Below are 26814 nucleotides of genomic sequence, written 5' to 3'. Positions count from 1 at the left end.
TCGGAGGATGCATGCGTTAGTCTTCACCCTCCTGGTGTGTTGGGGCATCACTAGTGATAGAGGTCCTAATGAGTGGGTTGAGGAATTGGCCGTGTAAATTGGGGGGAAATGGGAACAAAATAATTGCATCATTTATTCCAATATGTTTTTCAAACCAAATATCACTTTATACTACACTAAAAACTATAAAACGTTTCGTAGAATTCATTTGTAAGCCTACTATAAATTGATACGAAAGTTAAAATGGTGTTAAATGTTATTTTCATTAAAAACAATCTTACAGACAGATGCTTTGAGTGGTTTCAAGTGATGTAAGTGATGTTTTTACCATATGGCCCACACTATAAAAGGGTCAGACTCAGAGACAGGGTCAGAGTGTGTACACGAGTGTGTGTGTGTGTGTGTGAACAGCAGTGTGTATGCTTGTATATATATTCCAGGCTCTCTCTGTGTGTGTCACTACAGCAGAACCTGTCTTGTGCACCAGTGGTCCAGAGAGGAGAACATGGCATCTCACCAGCATGACCTTCTTCCCTTTCTTTTTCTTATCCTCTATTTGTCCCCATCCACTGACACTCAGCTTTAATTATCCTCTCATCCAACCCCCAACTTCCTCTCTCTCCCTCCCTCGCTCGCTCATTCTCTCTCACTTCGTCAGCCATCAGTGCGAGGTGGACTGTGTTTCCGCCGACATCATCACTAATTAAAGACTCGTGGAGCAGTCATCTCAGGAAAGTCAGTCATGCTAAACATATTAAAACACCCCTGCGACTCGGACTCGTAACACCGACTCGGAGGTTAATAAACACTACCTTTAGCTGTCAAACGTTTCATTTAGCAGAACCCAAAGCCTCACTTCAGACAGGCTTATCCATATACAGTACAGGCCAAAAGTTTAGACACAGTTAAAGCCTCTGTATACTACAGGAGAAATGAAGTTTAGGAACACTGCGCAAAGCCAAAGTCTTTCTAGGGAAGTTTGTTCACTCGGCAGCCACCTTTCCAACACTGTGAGGCAGTTATATTCACTCATATATGTCCAGTCTATTCTCTGTTTGAATAGAAAAAGACCAACATAAACTAAATCAATATATATATCAATATATTTCAAATCACTTGGACAAAAATCTCTTGACATTTTTGGACTATATGGCTACTGCACTTGCGCAGATCTCCATTTTGAGAGTTACCAGCCTCGGAAATCACAAGTGTTTGTTTCTGCAGAATACTATATATTACATTTAGATTTTACTAGACATTAGTAGCCAGGTGTAAACATACCCAAGATGCATTGTGCACAATAAGAGTTGTGTATTAACATAGAATAACACATCTGAGAGGATAATTATTTGTTAGCATTGCCTTTTTTTTAATTTCCTCAATATATTGACAACATGTCTTACTAACAGGTGAGAAACCATGTTTATAGTATGTTACTGCACATATGCCGTAAAATATATAATGAATATAATATAAAATTGTTATATTATAAATAAATATAATATAAAATAATACATTTGCTGATATAAAGATTCAAATCCTGTTCATGTAGCTTGCCATCAGCTACCGTAGCCCTGAGAGAGCACAATTGGCCTTGCTCTCTCTTTGGGTGGGTAGATGACGCTCCCTCCCCACATCACTCCACAGGGTGATGTCGATCAGCACAAGGCTGCGTCTGTGAGCTGATGTATAGGAACCCATAAGCAGCCCTTTTACTATAACCACACCTGTTTTGAATAGAGCTGAATAACCTTCTTAAAAACGAATTCTGTGGGGATATAAAAATGTGACGATATAAGCAGAGGTTACACTAGCTGTTGCATTTAAATAATGGAGGTAGAATTACAGTATATTGGGAAAAAACGTGATTGAAAGTTGTCTGTTTTGCCATTGAAACCTACGGGGACGGGTGGGGTTACACAGCTTTCTGAAACCGAACAGCAGGGGGCGCCCGACCTGTGGTGGCTTCACTTTTGAGAGAGGATGCTCTGTCCAGCTATACACAGTCTATGATTCAGTGTTAGTTGAATGTCAGTTGAGCATCAACAAGACCATAAAATGGACCATCCAAGTAAAGTGTTACCAAAAAAAATGCTGTTAATGTTTAATATTACCGCTGCTCGTTAAGCCGGCTGGAGTTTGAGCTGTAAGAGTGAGGGATTTGCTTTCACTCTGAGTCAGTCAGACAGAGCGCTACTGGTCTGAATACACTAATAATTTCAACATGTGCTAATGGCACTGATAAATCTGCCAGCGCAGAGTTTCCCCCCCAGAAGCTTGTTTGACTTTTAAAGCGAAGACTGAACACATCCACTTGACTCAAACGCGCCTTTCTTAGTTAATTAAAGTGGGCCATTCAGTAAGATTAAGGCATACGGGGTCCAGGCATTAATTACATGTGTACCCGTTCTATTTAACAACTGCAAAGCCGGCGCAGAAAAGACTTCGGCAAGATCCGCTCCAACTACTCAGAGGTTTGTGCTCAAAAGGAGGGAAAATCTCTGGAAGGTCAAAATAATGGCTATGATGTTGATCATCAAATGAATATCACAGGAAATTTTACAGCCGTTAAACTTTATTCGTTAAAATTAAGTAATCATGTAAAGAAAGCCGCATATTGAGTCAAAACAACTTACAAAACTACTGCTGTTTGCAGATGATAAAAGCCATATTTGAGTAATGTTCTAATCTACAGTACTGTGCATAAGTATTAGGCACCAAAGCACATTACACTAATCCATTATCTCAGCAATATGAGTGTTTTAACCTAAAAAAAGCACCACATACGATTTAAACAGATGCAAATAAACATACATAAATAAAGTAAAACGTAACAAGGAATTCTTATTTTTAACTAAGTATGTTCTTAGTATATCCTGTGAGCCACGAGCTGAAGAACAAAGTTCAGTTCCAGATTTCTCCTGGATGCTCCACAGCCAGCATGTGTATATTCAGTTCAGTTCCGTCAGCAGCTCACCTGATTTACCACATTTACCAATTTATCAAACCAGCTGTTGATTAATATGATGAGAACTAGAAATAACTCTATTAAACTCAGATGAGGAGGAGAGATTAGAAGATGTTTTAAGGAAAACAGGGCTGTTAAAGCTGCTCTGCTTTTTGTAAAATTGCTGGTTGTATTTATTGTAATTCTGGTGTTTTACTGAGCTATTAAACACTTACTGCACAGATAAGAAGCTTTTTCTTTCTTGCACAATACTGTATATTATGGCGAGAACTTTAAAAGGAGGTTTGGTGAAGTTTCTCCAACACTAAGCAGTATTAGCATTAGCCGCTAACCGCAGGGCTAGCTTTTTTGCAGTTCAGAGGTGAGTATATTGGACTGTACTCCAAATAAACTGTGTATTTACCGTGTTAAAACAAGCTACATGGGATGAACTGCTAGATGAAAGCACCCTGGGTTACCAAAACACTCAGGGTTCCTCTGTTTAGCGCTGTTGTGCTGCTGCTAACCACAGTTAGCGCTGCTGCTAATCATGCTGTTAAAAAATATTGGAAATCTAAGCTTACCGTAAGTAAAAGGAAGTGCTTTACTCACTCAAATAAACCGTTTTCAGGAGAGAAATCTGTGTAGATTAACAACATGGCAACACCCTTGTTCCTTACTATTATAGGCCTCATAATCTGGTGCACTTTATGCATGAAAAATAGACCAGAAAATAGATGTTGGTCCGTAAAAAAACGGTACTAAACTAAGTACAGAAGAAAATACTATAAGTAAGAAAGTGTTACCATGTGATCTAATCTTCTTCTAAGGTCAAGAGTATTCATAGATATAATATGCATAAAATAACTTATTCAACACTCACAGTGGTAGAGGAAAAAGTAAGTCAACCCTTGGAATCAATAGATGGTTGAACTCCACTGACAGCAATAACCTCCACCAAGCACATCCCGTAACCGTGAATCAGACCCATTCTTCCTGGCAGAACCTCACGGTTGGGATGAGGTTTCCATGGTGATGTGCAGTGCATTTTTTAATGCCAGATGCAGTGCAGCAACAGTTCAATCTTAGTGTCGTCTGTCCCCAATTCATTTTGCCGGTACCAGAGTCAGGAGAGTCAATGTTCTATTTCGTAAACTTCAGGTATGCGGCTTTTACATGTTCTTTTAGTAAGAATCAGATTTTTTCTTGGTGTCCTGCTATAGACACTTACAGACACCCTGATTTTTCAGGGTTTTCCACATATTAGACTCATGAACACAGATGTTAGCCTGTAGAAAGGACACCTTCAAATCTTTATCTGTCATTTAGGGTTGTTTCCTGACCTCATTGATGAGTCTCCTTGTGCTTTTGGTGTAATTTTGAATGGGTGCAAAATTCTTGGCAGAGCAGAAACTCAGTAGTTCCAAATTGTCTACATTTGTAGACTTTTTGGCTTACTGGTAGACTGGTGAGTTTCTAAAGTCTTGGAAATCCCTTTATAATCCTTCCTAGCTTTATGTAAATCAACAATTATTGACTGTGGATCTTCTAAAAGCTCTTTTTGAACAAACTCCATTTCATTTTATTAGTCATATTAACTCTATTCTATACGACCAAACTAGCAAGACTCCCAGTATGCTAACACTTGACTCCAATTAGCATGTTTTAGGTCATTAACATCACAAGGATGCACTTGCACTTGCAGGTGCTGTTTTGTTTCCCCTTCTCCCTCCCCACCGCTTCCAGTTTGGTCCAACCGGCTGCCTGGGGGTTGGCTCCGCCCCTGCCTCCTACAGATGACGGGGCCTACTCCAAAGACTTTAAAAACTTAAATAAATTGTTATCTAATACATTATTAATACTATCAAAATCTGTATCAAAAGCTGTTATTATTGCACACTTGCCTCTGGAGTCTTCCTGGTGGAACTGTCTGGTGTGTTTGTGCTCCCAGATGATTGATGGACTGTACAAGCTGGACACTTGTGTGGAGTATAGGACAAATATATAGGAAATTCATTTGGCATAAGCATAAGAACAGATCATAACTGTGTGCATGCTGTATTATAACCAATAATAATACAGATATTGAAACAGCAGGGATAAATGTTTACCATTTATCATGGCTTATTAGAAACCTACTGTTGAAGTTGAACTTTTTGGCCTTAATACAAAGTGCCTTGTGTGTCTGAAAAGTAACACTGCTCATCATCACCCTGAAAAACCCATCCTCACTGTGAAACATGGTGGTGGCAGCATCATGGTTTGGGCCTGCTTTTCTTCAGCAGGGACAGGGAAGATGGTTAAAATTGATGGAAAGATGGATGGAGACAAATACAGGACTATTCTGGAAGAAGAAAACCTGTTGGAGTCTGCAAAAGACCCGAGACTGGGATGGAGATTTATCTTCCAACAAGACAATGATCCAAAACATAAAGCAAAATCTACAATGGAACGGTTCACAAATAAACGTATTCAGGTGTTAGAATGGCCAAGTCAAAGTCCAGACCTAAATACCTAAAGCTTCTGTGGCAAGATGTGAAAATTGCTGTTGACTGACGCTGTCCATCCAACCTGGCTGAGCTTGAGCTGTTTTATAAAGAAGAATGAGCAAAAATCTCAGTCTCTAGATGTGCAAAGCTGGTAGAGACAAACCCCAAAAGACTTGTATCTATAATTGCATTGTAATTAAATTTTTTAAATCTATGTACAATTTTCATTCCACTTCACAATTATGTGCTATTTTGTGTTGGTCTGTCAATTAAAATCTTAATATGTGGAAAAGTTCAAGCCACTGTACATTTTTTTTTTAGAATTATCTATCATTCTTTGCTGCATGTTTCTCTCTCTCTCTCTCTCTCTTTCTATTTTTTTTCTAATACGTAGACATGTGACACACATGCACACATGCTTGTATCTAAATGAATGCTGTTGCATCATAAACTCTGAAACTGATTTTCTATTTCCGTTTACACCCCGAGCTTTGGTACCTATATATAAAACGCTGGGAAATTCACTGTTCAGCTGCCAGAAGGATGAATAACAAGAGTTGAAGGCCAGGTGTGTGTATGGTAGCACCATCAAAAAAAAGCCCCCTGTTCCAGGAAAGGCAGCTGAAACATGTACTCCAAAACATTTATGTGACATTTCCAGTCTGTCACTGGAGGACCAGCCGCTGACGAGGTAGATAATTGTTAGTTTAAAAGACAAAGCTACAGAAATGTCAAGAGAAGGCACGGCGGAGAGACAGAGGGCTGTGTGAGTCACGGCAGACCAAAGTGAGTCATCAAACGAGAGACAGACAGACAGCGAGAGAGAGAGAGAGACTCAGACCGCATCATTCGAGCCACGTATTTCAGTCTGCAAACTAATATAAGGGAGTGGGCCTTATTTGATCGACCAGCAGCACCGTCTGAAAAAAAAAAAAAAAAAAAATCAGCAGACAGCAGAAAAATACCTATACCTTTATAAAAACACGAGTCATGAATACATTTTTCATTTTACTTCTGCTTTCCTCTTTCCTCCTCTTTTTTTTCCCTAAGCCAACAAGGTAGCATTCGGCACCTTGGTCATCCGACATTGATGCTTTTTGGTCCGAGCTGTTTCCCAGCACTTAGAACCTCAAAATCAATTTCCCTCCCTCCAGGAGCTTGGCTGAAATGCTTGGGGACTTTGAGACATGGCCAAAGACCTACAGCAGCATTCTTCTCAGTTTTTTTTTGTTTTTTTTTTTTATCTGGGACAATTGTGTTTGGTTGAGACACAAGACTGGTTTTCACAACGCACAAATCAGGCAGATGAAAAGATCAACAAATTAAGCAAACTGACATTTGACCACTTTTGGGCCTCCTTAACTTTTTCTACAAAGAAACCTTAGAAAGAAAAAACTGAGAACTTCAAACCCAAAGAATCCTAAAGAATTTTTGGGATAGTCACATTAGCGCATCATAAACAAATTGCATAAAGTTGAGACAATCTCAACTTGGTTTTTGATGATTTGCTCTGTTGCTGTTTGGCTTGCTTTGGTAGTGTGAACACAGGGTGAGAAAAGCATCATGCTATTATTCCAATATTTTTCTCTGTCATTTTTCCAAGCGAACAAGGTAGCATTTGGCACCATGGTCATCCAACATTGATACTTTTTGGCCCGAGCTGTTTCTCAGCACTTAGAACCTCAAAATCAATTTCCCCCCTCCAGGAGCTTAGCCAAAGACCTACAGCAACATTCTTCTCAGGTTGTTTATTTATTTATTCTTTTCATCTGTGAGAATTGTAGCTGGTTGAGACAGTTTTCACAGTGCACAAATCAGAAATCAAAGACGGAAAGATCAACATATAAAGCAAACTGAAATTTGACCACTTTTGGGCCGTTTTAACAGAACTCTTGAATCCTCATGTCTGTAATTGGTCAAAGGAATTTGCTTTGACAATTGCTTCAGTACGTCACTTTACTGCATCATAATTGATTTGCATAAAAGTCTTCAGAATCTCTATTCAAGTTGTCATTTTTTGGTCTGTTGCTGTTTTGCTCACTGGTTGCCACTAAATCTTGGCTACATAAGATGAGGAAATGACTGCTCTGGAACCAATCGTCTGTTAGTGTGAAGTAAGGGTCATCTATGCACTTATGATGCTGAAATGCTTGGGGACTTTGGGACATGGCCAAAGACCTGGAGGAACATTCTTCTTAGGTTGTGTTTTTTTTTTCATCTGTGAGAATTGTGTTTGGTTGAGACACAAGACTTGTTTTCACAGTGCACAAATCAGGTATACGGAAAAATCAACATATGAATCAAACTTTAGAGAGAAAAGACGGAGAACCTTGAACCCTCATGTCTGTAACTGGTCACATTACTACGTCACTTTACTGCATCATAATTCATTTGCATAAAGCTGGTTTGTCACGTTTTCTTCCGTTGCTGTTTGGCGAGCTGGTTGTGGCCAAATCGTAGCTACAAAATAAAAAAAGACTGTGCTGAAATGAATCATTTGCTTGTGTGAACACAGGGTCATCTATGCACAGTTTTCACAATGCAAAATTCAGGTAGATGAGAAGATCGAAAAATGAAGCAAACTGAATTGTTTCTTGAACAGAAACTTCAGAGAGAAAAGACGGAGAACCTTGAACCCCCATGTCTGTAATTGGTCAAAAGAGTTTGCTGGGACAGTTGCTTTAGAACGCCACTTCACTGCATCATAATTAATTTGAATAAAGTTGCGAGAACCTCAAGTTTAGGGCCTTTGGTCTGAAACGAATCGTCTGTTGGTGTGAACGCAGGTTAATGATAGTAAAAGCATCACTCTATTATTCTTATATATATTTTTTTCTGTCATTTTTCCAAGCGAACAAGGTAGCATGCATCACCTTGGTCATCCAACATTGATGCTTTTTGGTCAGAGCTGTTTCCCAGCACTTAGAACCTCAAAATCAATTTCCCTTCCTCCAGGAGCTTGAAATGCTGAAATGCTTGGGGACTTTGGGACATGGCCAAAGAAGACATGGAGCAACATTTGTGAAGTGTTCTATGAGTGCACATGGGCATTTCACATGTTTGTGTGTGCATATGAGTGTGTAGTGTGTCCTAATGCCTGTATTTGCGTGTGTGTGTATGTGTGTGTGCTTCCGCTCATCTTGTCTTATCATATTAAATTGACTGCAATCAAGGCCATTTAGCCACCGCTCAAAGCCCGAACAAATTGTTCCATTGTTTTTATTGAAACTCGCGGACGCATGAATGAAGCGCATTTTGTGGAAGTGACTGCATTTTAAAAAGGCAAAGATTGCGAGTGGAAGACAGAGAGCGCTGAATATAAGGAAGCAATTAGCGCGCATCATTATCATCATTACCATCATTAGCTGATGGAGACAGACAATTTACTGATTTCCAGATAAGCCGTCCAATGTTTGCTCGGTTAAAATAAGCCTCCTGCAGAATCTCCTCAAAATCTCGAAATCATTTTTTTTGATGATTAATTAGCTTTAACAGTAAGGCTAGCACATCGCTCTGCTGCTGCTTTTTCTTTTTCATTTTTCTCGGGCTCAGCTCCAGCCAGACGTTGGCCTCTAGCATCGTTAGCTCTCACCCTTCCTTCGCCACTTTTTACAGTCTAAACCTTCCCACAGAAGCTCTTTCTCCCCTCTCTCTCTCTTTTTCCTAGCTCTGGTTTAGATTTTTTCCAGCTCTCAGTTTTGACTTTGTTGAAATTTGAAAGGAAGTTGAGGAGCGCCGATGTGATCTCTCTTCTCGCTTCAAACTTCTGCCGCGCCTTCCTCGTCTCCAGCTCTCCTACACCTCTCACAAATTCTCTTTACACTCCGAAAAATACGAATCTCCACACATATGAAGCTTCTTTCTGGACCCCCAGTGCACATTACCATCTCTCCTCCTCTGTCCTTCTTGGGTAAATCTCTTCTTAAAGGATTTGCAAAACTGATCTCCACTTCTCCGCATACTGTATGTGCATGTGGGCATTCTAATATATGCCTGAGAAGTATGCTAACGATTTTTGTGAAGGTAAGTCATGAGTGTATTTATTAACTTAAAATAGAGTTGTAACAAATCAGTGGGGATAGAAAATAAAAATACAGAAAATTATCCTCAACTTTTTAAATTAAATTACAGTCTTTAAAAAAATGCAATGCAAGAAAAGGACTAAAAAAGGTTTTGAACCAGTAAGAAAACAGCTTGATTCTGAAAACTTAATCAACTTGAGTAGCATTTACTGATAGTGTGAGCAGCATGTCATCACACTAGCTATAATGTCACTCATATACGCAGCAAAAACACCTATTTTAAAGTTTAATTTTGAAATAAGAAAAAGTGTCAAAAGTATTCATAACATTCATTACTCAGGTAGAATCAGAGACTGTAAAAAAAGATGGATGCCGTGTCGCCGTTCACATTCATTTAATGAAAATGAAGCCAAAATCTTCCGCCATGTTGGCGATCCTGAAACCTGAGTCTGCGCAGTAGAGACCAGAGGAGGGAGAAAGACTGTGGAGAGACATCCTACTCATTTAAATAACCCCGCCCCTGAGAGCTGCCTCAAGGTCACAGGCTGCAGAGCGGAGCTGACGGTCTGATATTGGTCCCGCCCATAACCAGCCTTTTACAATAACCACACCTTTTTTAAATAGAGCTGAATAACGTTTTAAAAAACGAATTCTGTGAGGATATAAAAATTTGACAATATAAGCAGAGGTTACACTAGCTGTTACATTTAAATAATGGAGGTAGAATTACAGTATATTAGAAAAAAACGTGATTGAAAGTTATCTGTTTTGCCTGTTTTTGAAACAGGTTACACAGCTTTCTTCAACCGAACAGCAGGGGGCGCCCCACCTGTGGTGGCTTTACTTTTTAGAGATGATGCTCTGTCCAGCTATACACAGTCTATGGGTAGAATTATAGATATTAGGGTTTAAAACGCTTCTGTATATATCAGTATAGATCAACTCAAGATTTTTACTCAAATAAAAGTGTAAAAGTACTGCTTTTAAAACTACTTAAAATATAAAAGTATAAGTAATGTAAGGGGAAAAAAATATCATTAAGGACATGAACTTGGCAAAAAAAAAAAGGTGGCGCCACAGGTTCCTATAGTGCCTTACTTCATGTCTATGTTACCCTCTGGCTCTCTCCCTTATTTAGATCTGCTGAAGCCATTAGCCACACTCTAATAACGCTTCATACTGTATGTTCTCTTTAGATCCAGTCAAAACTAATTGTTATTAGTTGTTGACTGGATAATTCTTATAATTGTTATAACTGTCAACCCTCAGGTTCTCCTCACCTGTCCAGCCAGATTCATAGAAGTTTCCGTCCAGTTTATGCCAACAGCCTCGGACTAGTTGCTCAGTTTCCACTACTAACTACATCGAAGTTTATATGAACTCTAATTTGGAATGTTCTAAATGCTTCCATTGCTATATAATATATATGTATAACGTCTTTTTAACTCTCATTTATAAGTTGTCTGACCAAAGGAGGATGGGTCCCCCTAAAATGTAAACTGCCTGGCCAAAAACAAAAAGGTCACACATTCTAATATTTTGTTGGACTGCCTTTAACTTTGATTGTGTCACACGTTCACTTTCTCATTGTTTCGATAAGCTTCTGCAATGTCAAAATTTATTTCAATCCAGTGTTGCATTCATTTTTTTTCCACTAAGATCTTCTCCAGCACATCCCAAAGATTCCCAATAAGGTAAAGGTCTGGACTCCGTGGTGAACAATCTAAGCCATGTGTAAAAATGATGATCTCATGCTCCCTGAACCCTAAATCACTCTTTCACAATTCCAGCCCCATGAATCCTGACATTGTCATCTTGGAACATGGCCGTTTATTCCATCAGGGAAGAATTCCAAAATCCACTGATGGAATAACCTGCTCTTTATTCAGTAGGGATGCAGTGGTACAGTGTTGCCACGGTTCAGTTCGTATCACGGTTCTTTGGCCACGGTATCGGTTCGGTTTCGATATATCAATATTAAAGCTTAGATTCTCTACCCGAACCCGAAAAATAGTCTGTGACATAGGCATCTGTTTTTTAATACTATTTTTATTTTACATAAAGCTCTGGCGTGGTAATCACAATATAGCCAAGTAACCAAGTACTATCCTTAAAGAAAATGAACGAAATAACGAAAACTGAAAGTAAAAAAAAACATTTTCGTTAACTGAAACTAATAAAAACGGTAATAAAAAAAAAAAAAGGTAACTGACTGGAACTGTATTGAGAGTTTATAAAACTAACTAAAACAAAAAAAAAAATACTCATAGAATACCCTTTGTTTTTGTGTTTGTTAATTTATTTATGAGCGCTGTTTTCACTCCAGCATTTTTACAGCGCTTTTTCTTCTCGCAAAGCAGAGCCGAATTATGCGGGGAGTCAGATTCGGCACAACATGTTATAATCACGCAGCTCTGGGCGCACGTGAGCTTGTCCACGCTGGACTTGCAGCGCTGTGTGCAGCTGTTTTTATTAAATAAGATTTCTGCGCTTCTTCAGTGTTGCAGTGTTCATTAACATCATTTTGAACATATTTCGCTCTTTCAAACGACCAGAAAACAGCCAGCTTATAGGTCGGGTCGGGCTTGGGATCATAATGACAGTGGTTGTGGAGAAGGAGGAGCACTCACTGCAACTACCAACCGCCGCCCACCAACAGCACGTCCTCAGCAGCCCCTCCCCCTGGCCATTCAGTACCAGAGCGCTAGTTCGCTCTGTTAGTGCGCGCACCGAAAAAACGAACGGTTCGATAAAATACCGAGAACCGTTGCATCCCTAATATTCAGTATATTCAGGTAGTCAGCTGTCCTCATTCTTTCAGCACATACTGCTGCTGAACCTAGACCTGCAGACCAACTACAACTACAGCACGGCCAGGCAGTGTACATTAGCCTTGATAGTACATGCGATAGTATAAGATACATGTGAGGGTTGGTTCCTTCCAAGGTTTCTTCTTCCTCCTCCAGCTCTGAGGGACTTTTTTCTTGCCTTTGTTGCTCACTGCGGGTTGGGTGTTGTATGATCAATGTTTTGTAAAGCTGCTTTGCGTCAACATCAGTTGTAAAAAAAGATCAATATATGTTATACTGTATATGTTTTGATTTGATTTGTTGTGTCCATTGTTGCACCACCACCCACATAATAAATAACCTTGTACACCACTTCGGCCACACGCACACACACATAAACAAACTATAGAAGCCATAGCCCACTCACCCTGCTGCACGAAGGAGCCGTAGACGAACCACATGGAGTTGTAGAGCGTGGTGGAGGATACGGAGCCCATGGGCAGCCTGGGCGGATTGAGCCAGTTCAGCAGGTACACCAGCGTGCCCACCAGCAGCACCGTGCCCGCGATGCAGGCCCACAGCGAGAGGTCAAAGGGAGCCAGGCAGGCGAACATGTCCATGGTGCGCTCGGCCTTCTTTAGCAGCACGCCCACCGAGTAGTCCATGTAGCGCGTGGTGAAGTCCACCACGCTCTCGCGCTCAGGGGTGATGGTCAGCGCTGAGAGCCCAACGTCTGCTCTCTGCAGGAGCACAAACAGAAGAAAGGCTTAGTCAAGTGTGCTCAACAACAACAGAAACAACAACAACAAACAAACACGGCGTGAGAACACCGGACATGAATATAGACTGCATATGTCAACACGGATAGAGATATTTATAAGCTTAGAGTAGATATGTGCTCATACATACTGTATACAGTACTGTGCAGAAGCTTTAGGCAGCCAAGCAGCGGAATTAAAACTGTTTATTTGTGTAAATTAGTGTTTTTCAGTAAAGAGAGCAAAAATTCCAGTGTAAAAACAACTAGAGGTGGCATTAGAACTGATACATCATGATGTATACACAGTAAAAAGAAACAGGAATCGTTTAGTTTGTAGGAAAGAGATGATAAATGAAGCTAGTTCTGAGCTAGTTTAAATAATAAAGCATAATTCTAGTATTTTTTTCTGGATGTACCAACACAGAGGGTGGATTTGTTTAAATAAGTTGTTTGTTAGATATCAAAAAGGAAGGTAGAAGGCAAAGTCGAAAAAACAAAACAATATCATACACAAGAGGGACAAACCACTTGTATATGGAAAACCAACAATACCCATCGAGGTGTGTGTTGAGTGAGTGTGCACAGGTGAAATCAATATGCAGGTGATTTACTTTCTGGAGGTGCCCTGCAGTGAGGGCGATCGTGTGAGTGACTTCAGTCAGTCGCAGGTAGAGATGAGTGTGGGAGAGACAAAAGTATTATCAGCACTAGGCGTGATAACACCTTTGTAAGTAGATATGTTACTTTTATCATAAACAAAAAATATATTTTAGCCTAACAATGTTATGGAATATATATTACTAAGCACAAAAATGTCTGTGCCCTAATTACATAACACCAGTTCCTTAACTTTGGAGACTAAAAAGGCTTTTGGGAAAGAGGTGTAATTTTTTTTTTTGTTTGTGTGTTTCAAACAATATAAATACAAAAGAAGGTCGTAAACAAGATGTCTAACACATTTGATATCTCTTTGTAGAGTGGTAAACCAAACAATACTCAGCAAGAAGTAAATGAAGTGAGGGAGTTTATATAGTGAGTGTAACAGGTGAAACTAATATTCAGGTGATTGGCTTCCTGGTAGCGCCAAGTGCAGTGTCATGTGATCGTGAACATTCTGGGTATTGTAGTCCAAAGACTGGAGATCAAGGTAGAGCTCAACTTCTGAACTACTGAAAATAGACAGCAGGAAGTTTGCTTTTTGTTGTTGAATTTATTGCAAGTAATCTGAGGTAATCGAATGTGATAATGTGATACTTAAACCCTTCTTTTAAAGAGTGTGTTCAGATGGGTTTATCATGTGTTGGGCAAACAATCCAATATAGAAGCTTAAGTATCAGATTTTCAGACTTTTATTAAACCTCACTGACAAGCTTGACATCAGTTTTGAACGTTTTTTTTTGTTGTTCATAGGAACTGCTGTTTTTATATAAACATGCAATATTATTATGACACGTTCATACCGAGCCGACGCGACACTCGGCAGCGCAGTTCTACAGTTTCAGATATGAGCAAGTTCTGCCAAGAGGCAGTCATAAGTAGTTGTGTAGAAAGTCAAACTGGAGCGGAGAAGAAGTAAAAGAAGAAGAGGAAGAAGAAGAAGACTGGCTCTGACACTGTTTGTGTCGCTGCGAGGCATTAAAAGCGTAATCAGTGTAAATTGCATCCCCATCCCATCGCTGTGATGTTTACTTTTTCCTTTATGATTATAATCATTCATATTTCCATGATGTCAAATCAGAGACGTGTCAAGGCGGCGCGCCACTCCTTATTTCTTCTCTCCACCGCAATAAATAACAGAATATCAGATTGAAAAAAGCGAGAGAGCAAAGCAAACATGCGGGGGGGGGGGGGGGGGTGGGGGATGGGGGCACAGCCTATACTTTAGCTAGAGGCTGTATTGTCTGCAGCTGAATGGAAATTGTTTCTCGAGCGCTCGGGTACATAAGAGCTTCCTGTTTTTTTCATTCTTTCTTTCATTTTTTTTTTTTTTTGCTGTTTTGTTGTTTGCTTTTGTTATTGCGTTGCGAGAGTTCTGGAGAACTTTGGATGTCGGCAGGCGTGCAGACGAGGGGAGGGCACCTACAGTACAGTACAGGCCAGAAGTTTGGCCATTTAATGTGTTTTCTTTATTTTCATGACTGTTTACATTGTAGATTCTCACTGCAGGCATCAACACTATGAATGAACACATGTGGAGTTTTGTACTTTTATTATGTACTTAATAAAAAATGACCTGGCCTCCACAGTCACCGGACCTGAACCCAATCTGAACCAGATGGTTTGGAGTGAGCTGGAGCACAGAGTGAAGAAGGCAAAGAGCCAACAAGAGCTAATAAACACCTCTGGGAACTCCTTCCTTCAAGACTGTTGGAAAACTGTTCATTTCAGGTGACTCTACCTCTTGAAGCTCATTGAGAGAATGATGCCAAGAGTGTGCAAAGCAGTAATCAGAGCAAAGGGTGGCTATTTTGAAGAAACCAGAATATATATATATATATTTGTTATTTTAATCAATCAATCAACCTTTATTTTGACTCTGATGTACATTGAGGGCAACCCTCATTTTCAATGTAGCCGAGCATTTACAAAAACAAGGACTGACATGACAGAGAAATATTAGCTACATTTAATTATTTTAAAATAACAGTAAATAAAATATAAAAATAGATTAAAAAATAAATAAATAAATAAATAAATAAAATTAATGATTATAATAAAGCTTGGTTTAACTGATAAAAAATAAGATAAAAAGAAAATAAGATTAATGCAACAAAAATGAGTTAAAAACAGCAAAAACTAACTTTTACATAATACAATAAAAATACAAATAAACAAATGAACTAAAAAAAATAGTAATATATTACAAATAATAAAAGAAAATCAAAATATGTTAAAAAGCAATAATACAAAACTATTAATAATAATAATAATAATAATAATAATAATAATAATAATAATAATAATAATAATAATAATAATAATAATAAGGAAACAAATAAATAGGAAATAAATAAACTAAAAGAAGAACTAAAATAAAAGTTTAGAATAAATAAGATTAAGTAAAACAGGTACAGGCTGTCTGAAGGTGGTTAGATATTAAATGTTTAAAATGATTTAGTGACACTGTAGTGAATTCCAGCTCACTGGTGCTGCTCTGTAGCTAATAGCAGATTTTCCCAGTTCACTGAAAACTTTTAGAACCTGGCAGCTGATCCAATCACTAGAGCGAGTCTGATAATTACTGTTTTTTACATTCATCAATATAGTAATGTATTTAAGTATGTAAGTACAAAACTCCACATGTGTTCATTCATAGTTTTGATGCCTTCAGTGAGAATCTACAATGTAAATAGTCATGAAAATGAATTAAAATAAAGAAAATGCATTGAAAAAGAGATTGTGTGTCCAATCTTTTGGCCTGTACTGTTTAGGGCCTGGCGAGAGGCCCTGTCAGGAAACATTAGCGGCCGGCGTGCTCACAAGTGTCCGTTTTCATTATAACCGGGCCGGTGTCGAGCCTCACCTGGCTGACTCCCATTAGCCCGCATGGCCGCGTTTAGAGAAGAGCTGCAGCCGGAAGACCCCTGTGTCCCGCGCCCCCCCCACGCGCCACCGCCGCCATTAATTTCCTTGACGTGGATTTAGCCCACTTTATATCGACAGCCTGATGAACCAAAGGATTTACAACTGAGCTTAGCTTTCTTCCTTATTTACTCCAACTCGGACCTCAGTAAATCCCCATTCTGTTTCGGGAGGGCAGCCTACCTTTCAGCACTATTATACAAACCCAGTTAGCGCGATGTAAAACAACATATTTAGCTAGAAGCGTTCCTGTAGGATCCACTGTAATACTACCAGAATTTTAATTGGATTTCTATTCAGAGCGCGCGCGCGTTCACGTGCACTTCATAGTAATCCGATTACTGCAGAACAAAGTGCAGTAGAGTCCGTCAGTAATCTGATCACTGCCTTTACAGTACATGGGTAAAATTCTGAGGCAGTATCAGATTTCTGACTTCTCAGCCAGCCAATAAACTCACAGTGTAGAACATGATGACAAGAAAATCATTCATAAACTTTCTTTAATACATTAAAAACAACGTATATTGAAACATTTAGAATATCATAAAAAAGTGACTTTGAGTAAGTCAGTTGAAAATATCAAACTCATATATTATATAGATGTATAACACACACACAGAGTGATCTATTTTAAGTGTTTATTTCTTTTAGTGTTGATGATTATGGCTTACAGCTAATAAAAAAAATGTCTGTGTCTCAAATACAGATTTGAATATTATACTGTATAAGACCAGTTGTTACTTTTGGCAGTGTGCCAAGTCCTGAACACATTTTAATGTCAAAAAAAAAATCATCATAATAAAGTAAATTTGTAACACGCTAAAAATTGTAGTAAAGTATATTAAAATATATTTTTATACCCAACGAAGTATATACTAGAAGCGTGCTACTTACAATCGACAGGATCAAGAAGTGCATTTTTGTACGCTAATGTAAATATACAGTTTTTAACATCGATTCTTAGTACATTTCTAATATACCCGGTGTATAATAAATAGTGATACAGTTATAGTAATACTCATTAAATGTGTTATAATTTTACTGTAAGCATATTTAAAATATACGGTTACATACATGAAGTAGTATTTTTAAATGTTTAAATGTTAATTAAGTATATTTAAAACAGTTCCATTTTAGTACAGTTAAGTGCACTTAGCACAATTTAACCCTCGTGTGGTGTTCGGGTCTGTGGGACCCGTTTTCATTTTTCATCAAATGATACTAAAAAAATAGTTTTTCTAACTCGAACTCATTGGCATTGGCTCATTTTTTGTGAAAAAAATATATCAAAACACATTTTCCATAAACACACACTGTACACCTCCCCCCCCCCCCCCACACACACACACATTTATATTACATACAGTATGTTTGGCCAAGGGTTAATAAACATTGCTTCATTTGTAAATTTGAATCTAAACAAATTTTCTACTCATATCTTGAGTTAAATTCAATTTCTTTTACATTTTATAAAAAAATAAAAATTAAAAAAGAGTAGCACTTTTTAAAAGAAATGTAACATAAGAAAGGTAAAGGGCAAATATTAACCATGTAAGCTGTTTATATTAATTGGGATTTAGGCGAAGCAAGCATGTGTAAACATTTTAATGTAAAATTGCTTAGTCTTGCTGAATTAAATACAAGTAAAAAAGTAAACGAGTCACAAAAATATGAACACCACACAAGGGTTAAGTAATACATTTGTACTATTTTTATATAATTAAAGTATAATCAGTACCGCAAATGTTCTATACTTTCTATTTTAGCACTCTTTAAATATACTGATTAATAATAATGTGGCTATAAGAACACTTTAGTGCACTATAGCATAATAATGCTTAGTATACTTTAATCTACCTTTTTCCACTAAGGTTGTGATGGTTCTGTACAGTCCTGACCATAATACAACAGGCTGAAAGAATGATAAAAACAGAAGGACTACAGCCTTTATTATGCTCCGAGATGCAGAACAGTTGCATCATTAAAGAAAAAGTTTCTCTGAACTCATCCTGTCACAGCACTGGTTCTCACTATGACAGAATCACACAGTTTGCAAAACTAGGATACTGTACACTTTTTCTCCTGAGCTCAGCAAGCACATCTGTAGACATCTGGTCGGAGCCGCTGCTGCAGAATATAATGATTCTGTAAATTGGCTCAGAACTATCACTAACAAATTGCTTTCTCTCTCAAAAGCTTGTGTGCGTCTCTATGTGTGTGTGTGTGTGTGTGTGTATGGAGGGAGGGAGAGGGGGAGAGGGATGGCTTTAAGAGGAGATTTTTTTTCTCATTTTTTTTTTTTTCAGATAATGTAAGCAGTGCAGGCTGATGTTATTTTAGCCCTCCACACACAATTAATTCCCAGCTGACTAAACCTGCTAATTTCACGGTCTGCTAAAGAAACAAAATGCTTAAACGGCCAGAAATGGTCATTTATGCAGCCTATTAAAACTATACATGGACATGGTGCTCTCAGCATGCAGGCTTAGCATTAGGGGAATACCACCCTGTCTCTGTGTGTGTGTGTGTGTGTGTGTGTGTGTGTCACTGCATTATCCATTAGACACTTTTATCTTAGGACAAACTATTTTATACACTTTAAAATGAGACTGAAAACTTCTTGTCACATGTCCCTTTTGAAAGCTTCTACTGATTGATGATTATTGCGGCTATTATTGATTATATTAGTCAAAGACCAATCATGTTGATGACTAATTGATTAATCAGTTAAATAACTGGCTATATATACACACAGCTCCGGATAGATTTAAGAGACCACTTCAGTTTCTGAATCAGTATATGTTTAAATAAAATCAATATTGTTGTTTTATTCTATAAACTACAGACAAAATTTCTCCCAAATTTCAAATAAAAATATTGTCATTCAGAGCATTTATTTGCAGAAAATGAGAAAAAGCTGAAATAAAAAAAAAAAGATGCAGAGCTTTCAGACCTCAAATAATGCAAAGAAAACAACAAGTTCATATTCATAAAGTTTTAAGAGTCCAGAAATCAATATTTGGTGGAATAAATCTGTTTTTAACCATAGGTTTCATGCATCTTGGCATGTTCTCCTCCACCAGTCTTACACACTGCTATTGGATAATTCATTTCCGCTTGGTTTGATGGTTTGTGTTCATCCATCTTCCTCTTGATTATATTCCAGAGTTTTTCAATTTGGTAAAATCAAAGAAACTCATCATTTTTAAGGGGTCTCTTTTTTCTCTTTTTTTTTCCAGAGTTGTGTATAGTGTTGATTTAGTTTTTTAGAGAGAAGAGCAGATATTTTTTTTAGGGCTAGTTGTTTACAGTCACAGCCACACATGCTAAATAATAAGAGAACTGCTATTCCTTTAAATTAGGTAGATGCTTGTGTGAATTATAGGGTAATATAGGATACTATAGTGGTACTATAGAGTGGTTATGGTTTGATATGTCATTATATAATCAAAAGGTACTTTAAAAAGCAATATGGAATTTCCATTTCGTCCTATTATAGAAATTTTACTTCTTTTTTAAAATTTGTTTCTTCTGAATATTGGCCTTTTTCCATTCAGGTTTTCTACATGCATCTGCAAAGAAAACATACTAGTGTCTAAAATCATAATAATACATTCATTTCAGTCACTGTTTAATTAGAGTAAATTGCTGTATAAATAGAGTTATCACAATTAATTATTCTAATTATTTGACAGCCCTATGAAAATGTGTTGTGGCAAACTGAGCATTAGCGAGAGGTTTAAAAAAATACATATTATCATCACCATCTAACCCCTGTCAATTAATCGAAAAGCTAAATATGTACGTATCAATTTTTTTATTAATCGATTAATCAGCTGATAAGTTGTGACAGCCCTCATAAATCACGATACAAACAAATCTTTTTTTGTGGTACAAACAACACACTATACACAAACAGAGCTAGTGTGAACATAAAGGCTATCTTTTTAAGAAAACGTAAAGGAATAATATATATATATATATTAAAAGTGTATTTACAGTTAAAAATGATGAGTTTCTTTGATTTCATCAAATTGAAAACCTCTGGAATATAATCAAGAGGAAGATGGATGATCACAAGCCATCAAACCACATTGGACTGCTTGAAGTTTTGCACCAGGAGTGAGTGGCATAAAGTTATACAAAAGCAGTGTGTAAGACTGGTGGAGGAGACTATGTCAAGATGCACAAAAAATGTGATTAAAAACCAGCAAGGTTATTCCACCAAATATGGATTTCTGAACTCTTAAAACTTTATGAATATGAACTTGTTTTATTCTTTGGATTATTTAAGGTTTAATGTTTTCCAGAGCTGTATATAAAGGAAATGTTCAGAAAACAATATGGCAGCAGAAGCAGTGCGTGAACTGGACTGGATTAGAGCACCTCTATTTTGCCGTGTTTGGTCTATCTCAGAGAAATGATAAGCTGCGGTGGAGCTCATGGAGTCATTCCCCTGGCTGTCCGGTAGTGAGGCAGGCTCTCCGTGCGAGGGCTGCAGGAGGGATGGGGGGGGGTGGAGGAATATGAGGGGCACTGTAAAGAGCTTTGGAATGGAAAGCAGCATGGGGTGCTGGGTAATGGCCCTGAAAATGCTTGGCTGACCTCTGACTGACGAAATATTTTTTCCCTTTATTTTGTATGCCGGGCTGTGGAGAATGTTTCGGCTCTGGCTTCATCGTCTCTGAACATTTTAGCATTTGCATTCAGGAAATCCGTGCAACTTATGCTGCGAGACCACCGACTAGCATCAGCGCAACAAATCGAATAAATCTGTTAGAGTGATTCTGTTAGAGTTCTGCTACTGGAATACCACTTTCCTCACTGCTATATCACAGAAAGAGAGCACATATACAGCCATATAGCACATTCTATCCATGCTTAAACAATATATTGACAAAAGTATTTTGTTTGCCTTTGCATGCATATGAATTTGAGTGACCATCCAAAACAGTAAATAGTTAATGCATAGTGTTTATAATGATGTAGGCCCAACCTTTGCAGCTCATATACAGCAGTGGTGTATCAGCAGCAGTTCAAAAAGAGGCGGTGGCTGACTTCAGATGTATCGGAGGAGGCATGTTCTAGTAGCTGCTCACTAGTGATAGGGGATGTCCTAATGAGAAGGTTGGGTAATTGGCCAGAGAAGCAGTACTCCATGTGGACAGTTGTTTCCGGTTGAGAGTATGCTGTGCTGAGATTGGCTGCCACTTCTAACTGGTGTGAGTGGATGTGTGCTAAGTGTGTATAAAAACAAGATTGTAAAGTGTCTCTGGGTTTCTAGGAAGGCGCCATATAAGAGTAACTTAATTTATCGTAAGTCTGTTGGGAACATTGATTAAAAATGCTGTATTTCGGAATGCAAGAGGGAGAACTCTTAGCTCTGAGCATTTATTGGACCTATATCTGTTTGGATTTTTGACCTGTGCCTAGTATATTTGACCCAGTGTTTGTCTTTTGTCAAGCTTCTAATTGTCCTTTTTACCCCTCTTGAACTGTGTTTTGCCATTAGTGTTTCATAAAGCCTAATTTTTCCTTTTATGGTGACAATAATACACTAATTGTCTGTTTTACAAAAAGCTTTTGAATGCCAATTGTATCAAACCTATCCATAAAATAAAATAAAAATAAATATTTGCTAAAAAAAGTTTCATGGATGCTTAAAAAGTACTTAAAAATATGGACCAAACGAATAATAAACGAAGAGTATAATTAGACCCATTTAATTGGCTTGAGTTTCTTCACACTCATTAAAATGTAAAGGGTTCTTCTTGATCTTCACGCCAAAGAACTTTTACAATGAAGGTCAGGAACATGCTAATGGCACATACATTACTGTAAATAATGAAGATAAAGCCTAATTAAAATAGCAAAACGTTGTGCTGACATAAGGAAAAAGTGTCTCACCTTGAAGACCAGCTCTCCAATCAGACCGTTCCATGTCCCGTCCGCTTGCTGGCTGCCGTATTTGTGATCAGGAGCCACATAGATCTCGTACTTGAAGCCGAGGTAGTTAGCCAGAGCGTCAAGGACATCGATGGAGAATCCCTGGTACTTTTTGGGCTTCCCCAGCACGTTCTCTGACACCATGACGAATGGCTCCTCCTGCAGCGAACAACAGAAAGAGCTTTCAGTAGGAGTACAGTATTTCAGATAGATACTGTACACGCTGTTTATTACATATCATTCCCAACACATACAAAACCATCATTTACGTGTTTTAATTACTGTATATGATGGCAGTCAAGATATAGTATCAGTATAGCATGTATGTCAGAAGATCTTGCATATAACTGCATGAAAAACTATAAAACAAAATCAAAACTGTGCACTGTTCATGAAATAAAATATGTATATGCTGTCACTGTCAAATACAGTAAGGAAACATGCAAGAAAATACATATCAATAAATAATAAATAAAATCTTTTATTTAGCCAGAGTGTAAGAAATTGACCCACGTTGCCAGAAAATGCTTTGTTTATCATCCAAGTAAAAAAAAAAAACGATGTATTTTCACTTATAGGAATGTGTAAATAAAAGTATTGTGTTGTATTGTTTTCTTGCAAAACAAATATATCCACTGTTCATTATATACTATTAGTTAAAAATATTTTTATTTGATAAAATGTATTTTTTTTCTGTCATTTTCTTCAAAATTACTGTTGTTAGGCTGATACACATACATATACATACATATACATACACTTATATCTATTTCTATATTTTATTTGATTTTATTTTATTCTTAACAGTGTAGTTGTCAGTGTCTGCATGCTCTGGACTCAAGGAACTGCTCAAGGACTACAATTCCCAGAATGCACTCACACCAGACTTTCCTGACTCTGATCTGATCTGCTGATCTCCTGTTCCCGCTCCCTCAGTTACTGACTGTTTCCATCTGGCCTATGTAGTATAAATACCTCTCAGTTTGCTCTGTTATCTGCTGAGTATTGAATCTCGTTATCTAGCTCTTCTACATGTTTCCTTTGTTAATATCCTTTGTTAGCGACTTGTTTTTGTTTCTGACTTTCGATTTTTTTTTGCCTTGCTCTCTCTATTGCTTATTCTCTATTGTTCACACATTTTGGTGTATTTTTGACTACTCTTTTGCTTTATCCCTCTCTTTGCTGGATTTACCGTGTATGACTCTGGGTTTGCCTGACTGCGCTCTGGTATGTTGTTTATCATGTTTGCTACCTTAGTGTTACTGACCCTGCCTGTCCCTTACTACTCCTGTAAGATTAGTTCCTTTGTAAATAAACTTTATCTTTATGTCTGTTGTGTGTCTAGACAGCGTGACACTAGTACTGTGTAGTAATATAACAGTACATTTATATTCTAGGCATTTTTGTAGATATTATCAGTGCTTAAAGAACACTGAGCAACTACATAATGCATTATAAAAGAGAAGTGTCCCCTGTTCTTTAGATTATAAGTTTATAATTTGATCTCACTTTGTAGCATAAGGTAAGACTGGTGTATGAAACCTGAAGGCTTTAACGTCGCTTCACTTTAACCTGGCTTTATGAGCTCTGATGTTATTCTGAGCAAAGTCATGAGGGCATTACTGCTGTGTCACTTCCAATCAGCTGTAATGAGGGCTAAGAAATCTGCGCTGCTTTTGTTGTGGTGAGAGTTGGAGTTCTGGACATAATATAGCCCAGGGACTGGATGGATGAAGGTTCTTAGAGAACATGCACTTCCTAGACCTTTCACAGTCATAAACACAATCAGACATACGTGAGCAGGGAGCAGATGACCTTATCTCTCTCAGGGAGTTTTTAATAGAGCATCAAAAGTTTGGTGCAGGTCTTTTATAGGATGACAGGATGGCGTGATACCTACTGAGCCTAAATAACAAGATACATATATATATATATATATATATATACAGTGCCCTCCATAATTATTGGCACCCCTGGTTAAGATGTGTTCTTTAGCTTCTCATAAATTGAGTTTTGTTCAAAATAATATAGGACCACGATGGGAAAAAAAAGTAAAGTCCAACCTTTAACTAATTTTAAGGGGGAAATAAAATCCCTGACTAAGAAATAATTATTCTTCATAAAATCACCTGTTCCACAATTATTGGCACCCCTAACAATTCTTAGGAAATAAATTTAATAAAAGTATTTCTGTCACTTCTACAGTAGTTTACGAAGTTGATCAGAGTATGTAGGAACATTTAATTAGTAATTCACAAATTCCTGTTTCCCTGGGGTATAAATATGACGTGACACAGAGGCCATTTATCTTCAACATGGGAAAGACAAAGGAACATACCATTCAAGTGAGGCAGATGTGTGTTGACCTTCACAAGTCAGGCAATGGCTACAAGAAAATCGCTACTCGCCTACACCTGTCCATATCTACTGTCAGAGGAATTATTAAGAAGTTTAAAACAACTGGAACAGTGGTAAACAAGCCTGGACGAGGACGCAAGTTTATTTTGCCACCACGCACAGTGAGGAGGATGATAAGAGAAATAAAAAGTTCTCCAAAGCTCACTGTTACAGAATTGCAACAAATGGTAGCTTCTTGGGGTCACAAAGTCTCCAAAACAACCATCAGGTGCTATCTACATGCCAACAAGCTGTTTGGGAGGCATGCACGGAAGAAACCATTTCTCACTCACAATCATAAACGCAAACGCTTGGAGTTTGCTAAGCGGTACTATGACTTCAACTGGGACCGTGTGCTTTGGTCAGATGAAACAAAGATAGAGCTTTTTGGCAACAAATGCTCTAAGTGGGTCTGGCGTAACACAAGAGCTGAGTATGCAGAAAAGCACCTCATGCCCACTGTGAAATACGGCGGGGGATCAGTGATGCTGTGGGCCTGTTTCTCTTCTAAAGGCCCTGGGAACCTTGTTAGGGTGCATGGCATCATGAATGCTCTAAAATACCAGGACATTTTAAAACAAAATCTGGTGGCTTCTGCCCGAAAGCTGAAGATGGGTCGTCACTGGGTCTTTCAGCAAGATAATGACCCTAAACATGTGGCCAAATCTACACAGAAATGGTTCACCGCACACAGAATCAAGCTCCTCCCATGGCCATCTCAGTCCCCAGACCTCAACCCCATTGAAAACCTGTGGGGGGAGCTGAAGAGGAGAGTGCAGAGGAGAGGACCCCGGTCATTGGATGATTTAGAGAGAATGTGCAAAGAGGAATGGTCAAAGATCCCTCTTTCTGTATTCTCCCATCTTGTGAAACATTACAGGAGAAGATTAGGTGCTGTTTTGTTGGCAAAAGGGGGTTGTACAAAGTATTAACATCAGGGGTGCTAATAATTGTGGCACACATGATTTGATGTTAAATAATTTTTTCTTAATGTGGGATTTTTTTCCTACTGAATAAATTCACTTGAGTTAAAGGTTGTATTTTACTCTTTTTTTCCATCGTGGTCCTATATTATTTTGAACAAAACTCAATTTATGAGAAGCTAAAGAACACATCTTAACCAGGGGTGCCAATAATTATGGAGGGCACTGTATATATATATATATATATATATATATATATATATATATATTCATCTACCTACCTACCTACCTATGAACCTACCTACACACCTATCTGTGCACAAACCAACCAATCAACCTACTTACTGTACTTACAGTACCTACAAAATCTGAACACACAAAAGGTCCCTTATAATGTGTCAAAATTCCTTGATGAATGTGCCAATAAAAATATATCAAAATGACCTAAAATAAAAATAAAAAAAAAACTCTTTTATCATTGACTTCAACTAAATATTAAAAAGGTTTTGTCTGTCTCACTGTTTCTGAGATATTTTTTTTTTCATTGGACAGCAACAATATACTTCAACCTATCAACCAACTACTTTTATACCTGCATATACAGTACGTATCAACTGACATACCTACCTACTTATATACCTACATAAATGCCTACCAAACATATGTGGTATTAACTAAAGTATTAGCTGTCTTAATTATATTATTCATATGTAAATATATATATATATTGTGGCGTGAGGAGGCGGGGGAACCGTGGGTCCGCCCCACGCCGGAACTCACAGCCATGGGACAGGTATAAAACTCAGCCTCAGCTCACTGAAGGGAGGACTCTTGACTGGGGAGCTGAGGGCTGAGGCTGGACGGACCTTTAGAACTAAAGAAAAGTAGTTCTACAGACTCTAGAGCCCCATTGGGCCATAGTATGTTTGTTTAAGTTATTTTGGGTGTGGTGGAGGGCA

The 26814-nt window shown here is 38.0% G+C and overlaps 1 protein-coding gene across 2 annotated transcripts in view; it reads right to left on the bottom strand.

Moving 5' to 3' along the window:
- The window catches only part of grid2 (glutamate receptor, ionotropic, delta 2), an 874963-nt gene that overhangs the window by 157125 nt on the left and 691024 nt on the right, over positions 1–26814 (bottom strand). For both annotated transcript variants that reach the window (XM_049485584.1, XM_049485583.1), the window contains exons 10-11: positions 22497–22694; positions 12675–12987 (exon numbers count right to left, since the gene is read on the bottom strand). In XM_049485584.1, coding sequence (XP_049341541.1) covers positions 12675–12987; positions 22497–22694 — 511 coding nt within the window. The remainder of the gene's footprint in view (positions 1–12674; positions 12988–22496; positions 22695–26814) is intronic.

Source organism: Astyanax mexicanus, chromosome 12 (genome assembly GCF_023375975.1).
Source record: "Astyanax mexicanus isolate ESR-SI-001 chromosome 12, AstMex3_surface, whole genome shotgun sequence".
In the NCBI taxonomy this organism is placed as follows: domain Eukaryota; kingdom Metazoa; phylum Chordata; class Actinopteri; order Characiformes; family Acestrorhamphidae; genus Astyanax; species Astyanax mexicanus.
The sequence above is the reverse complement of the archived record's forward strand: the minus strand, read 5'-3'. Positions and strand labels throughout refer to the sequence as shown.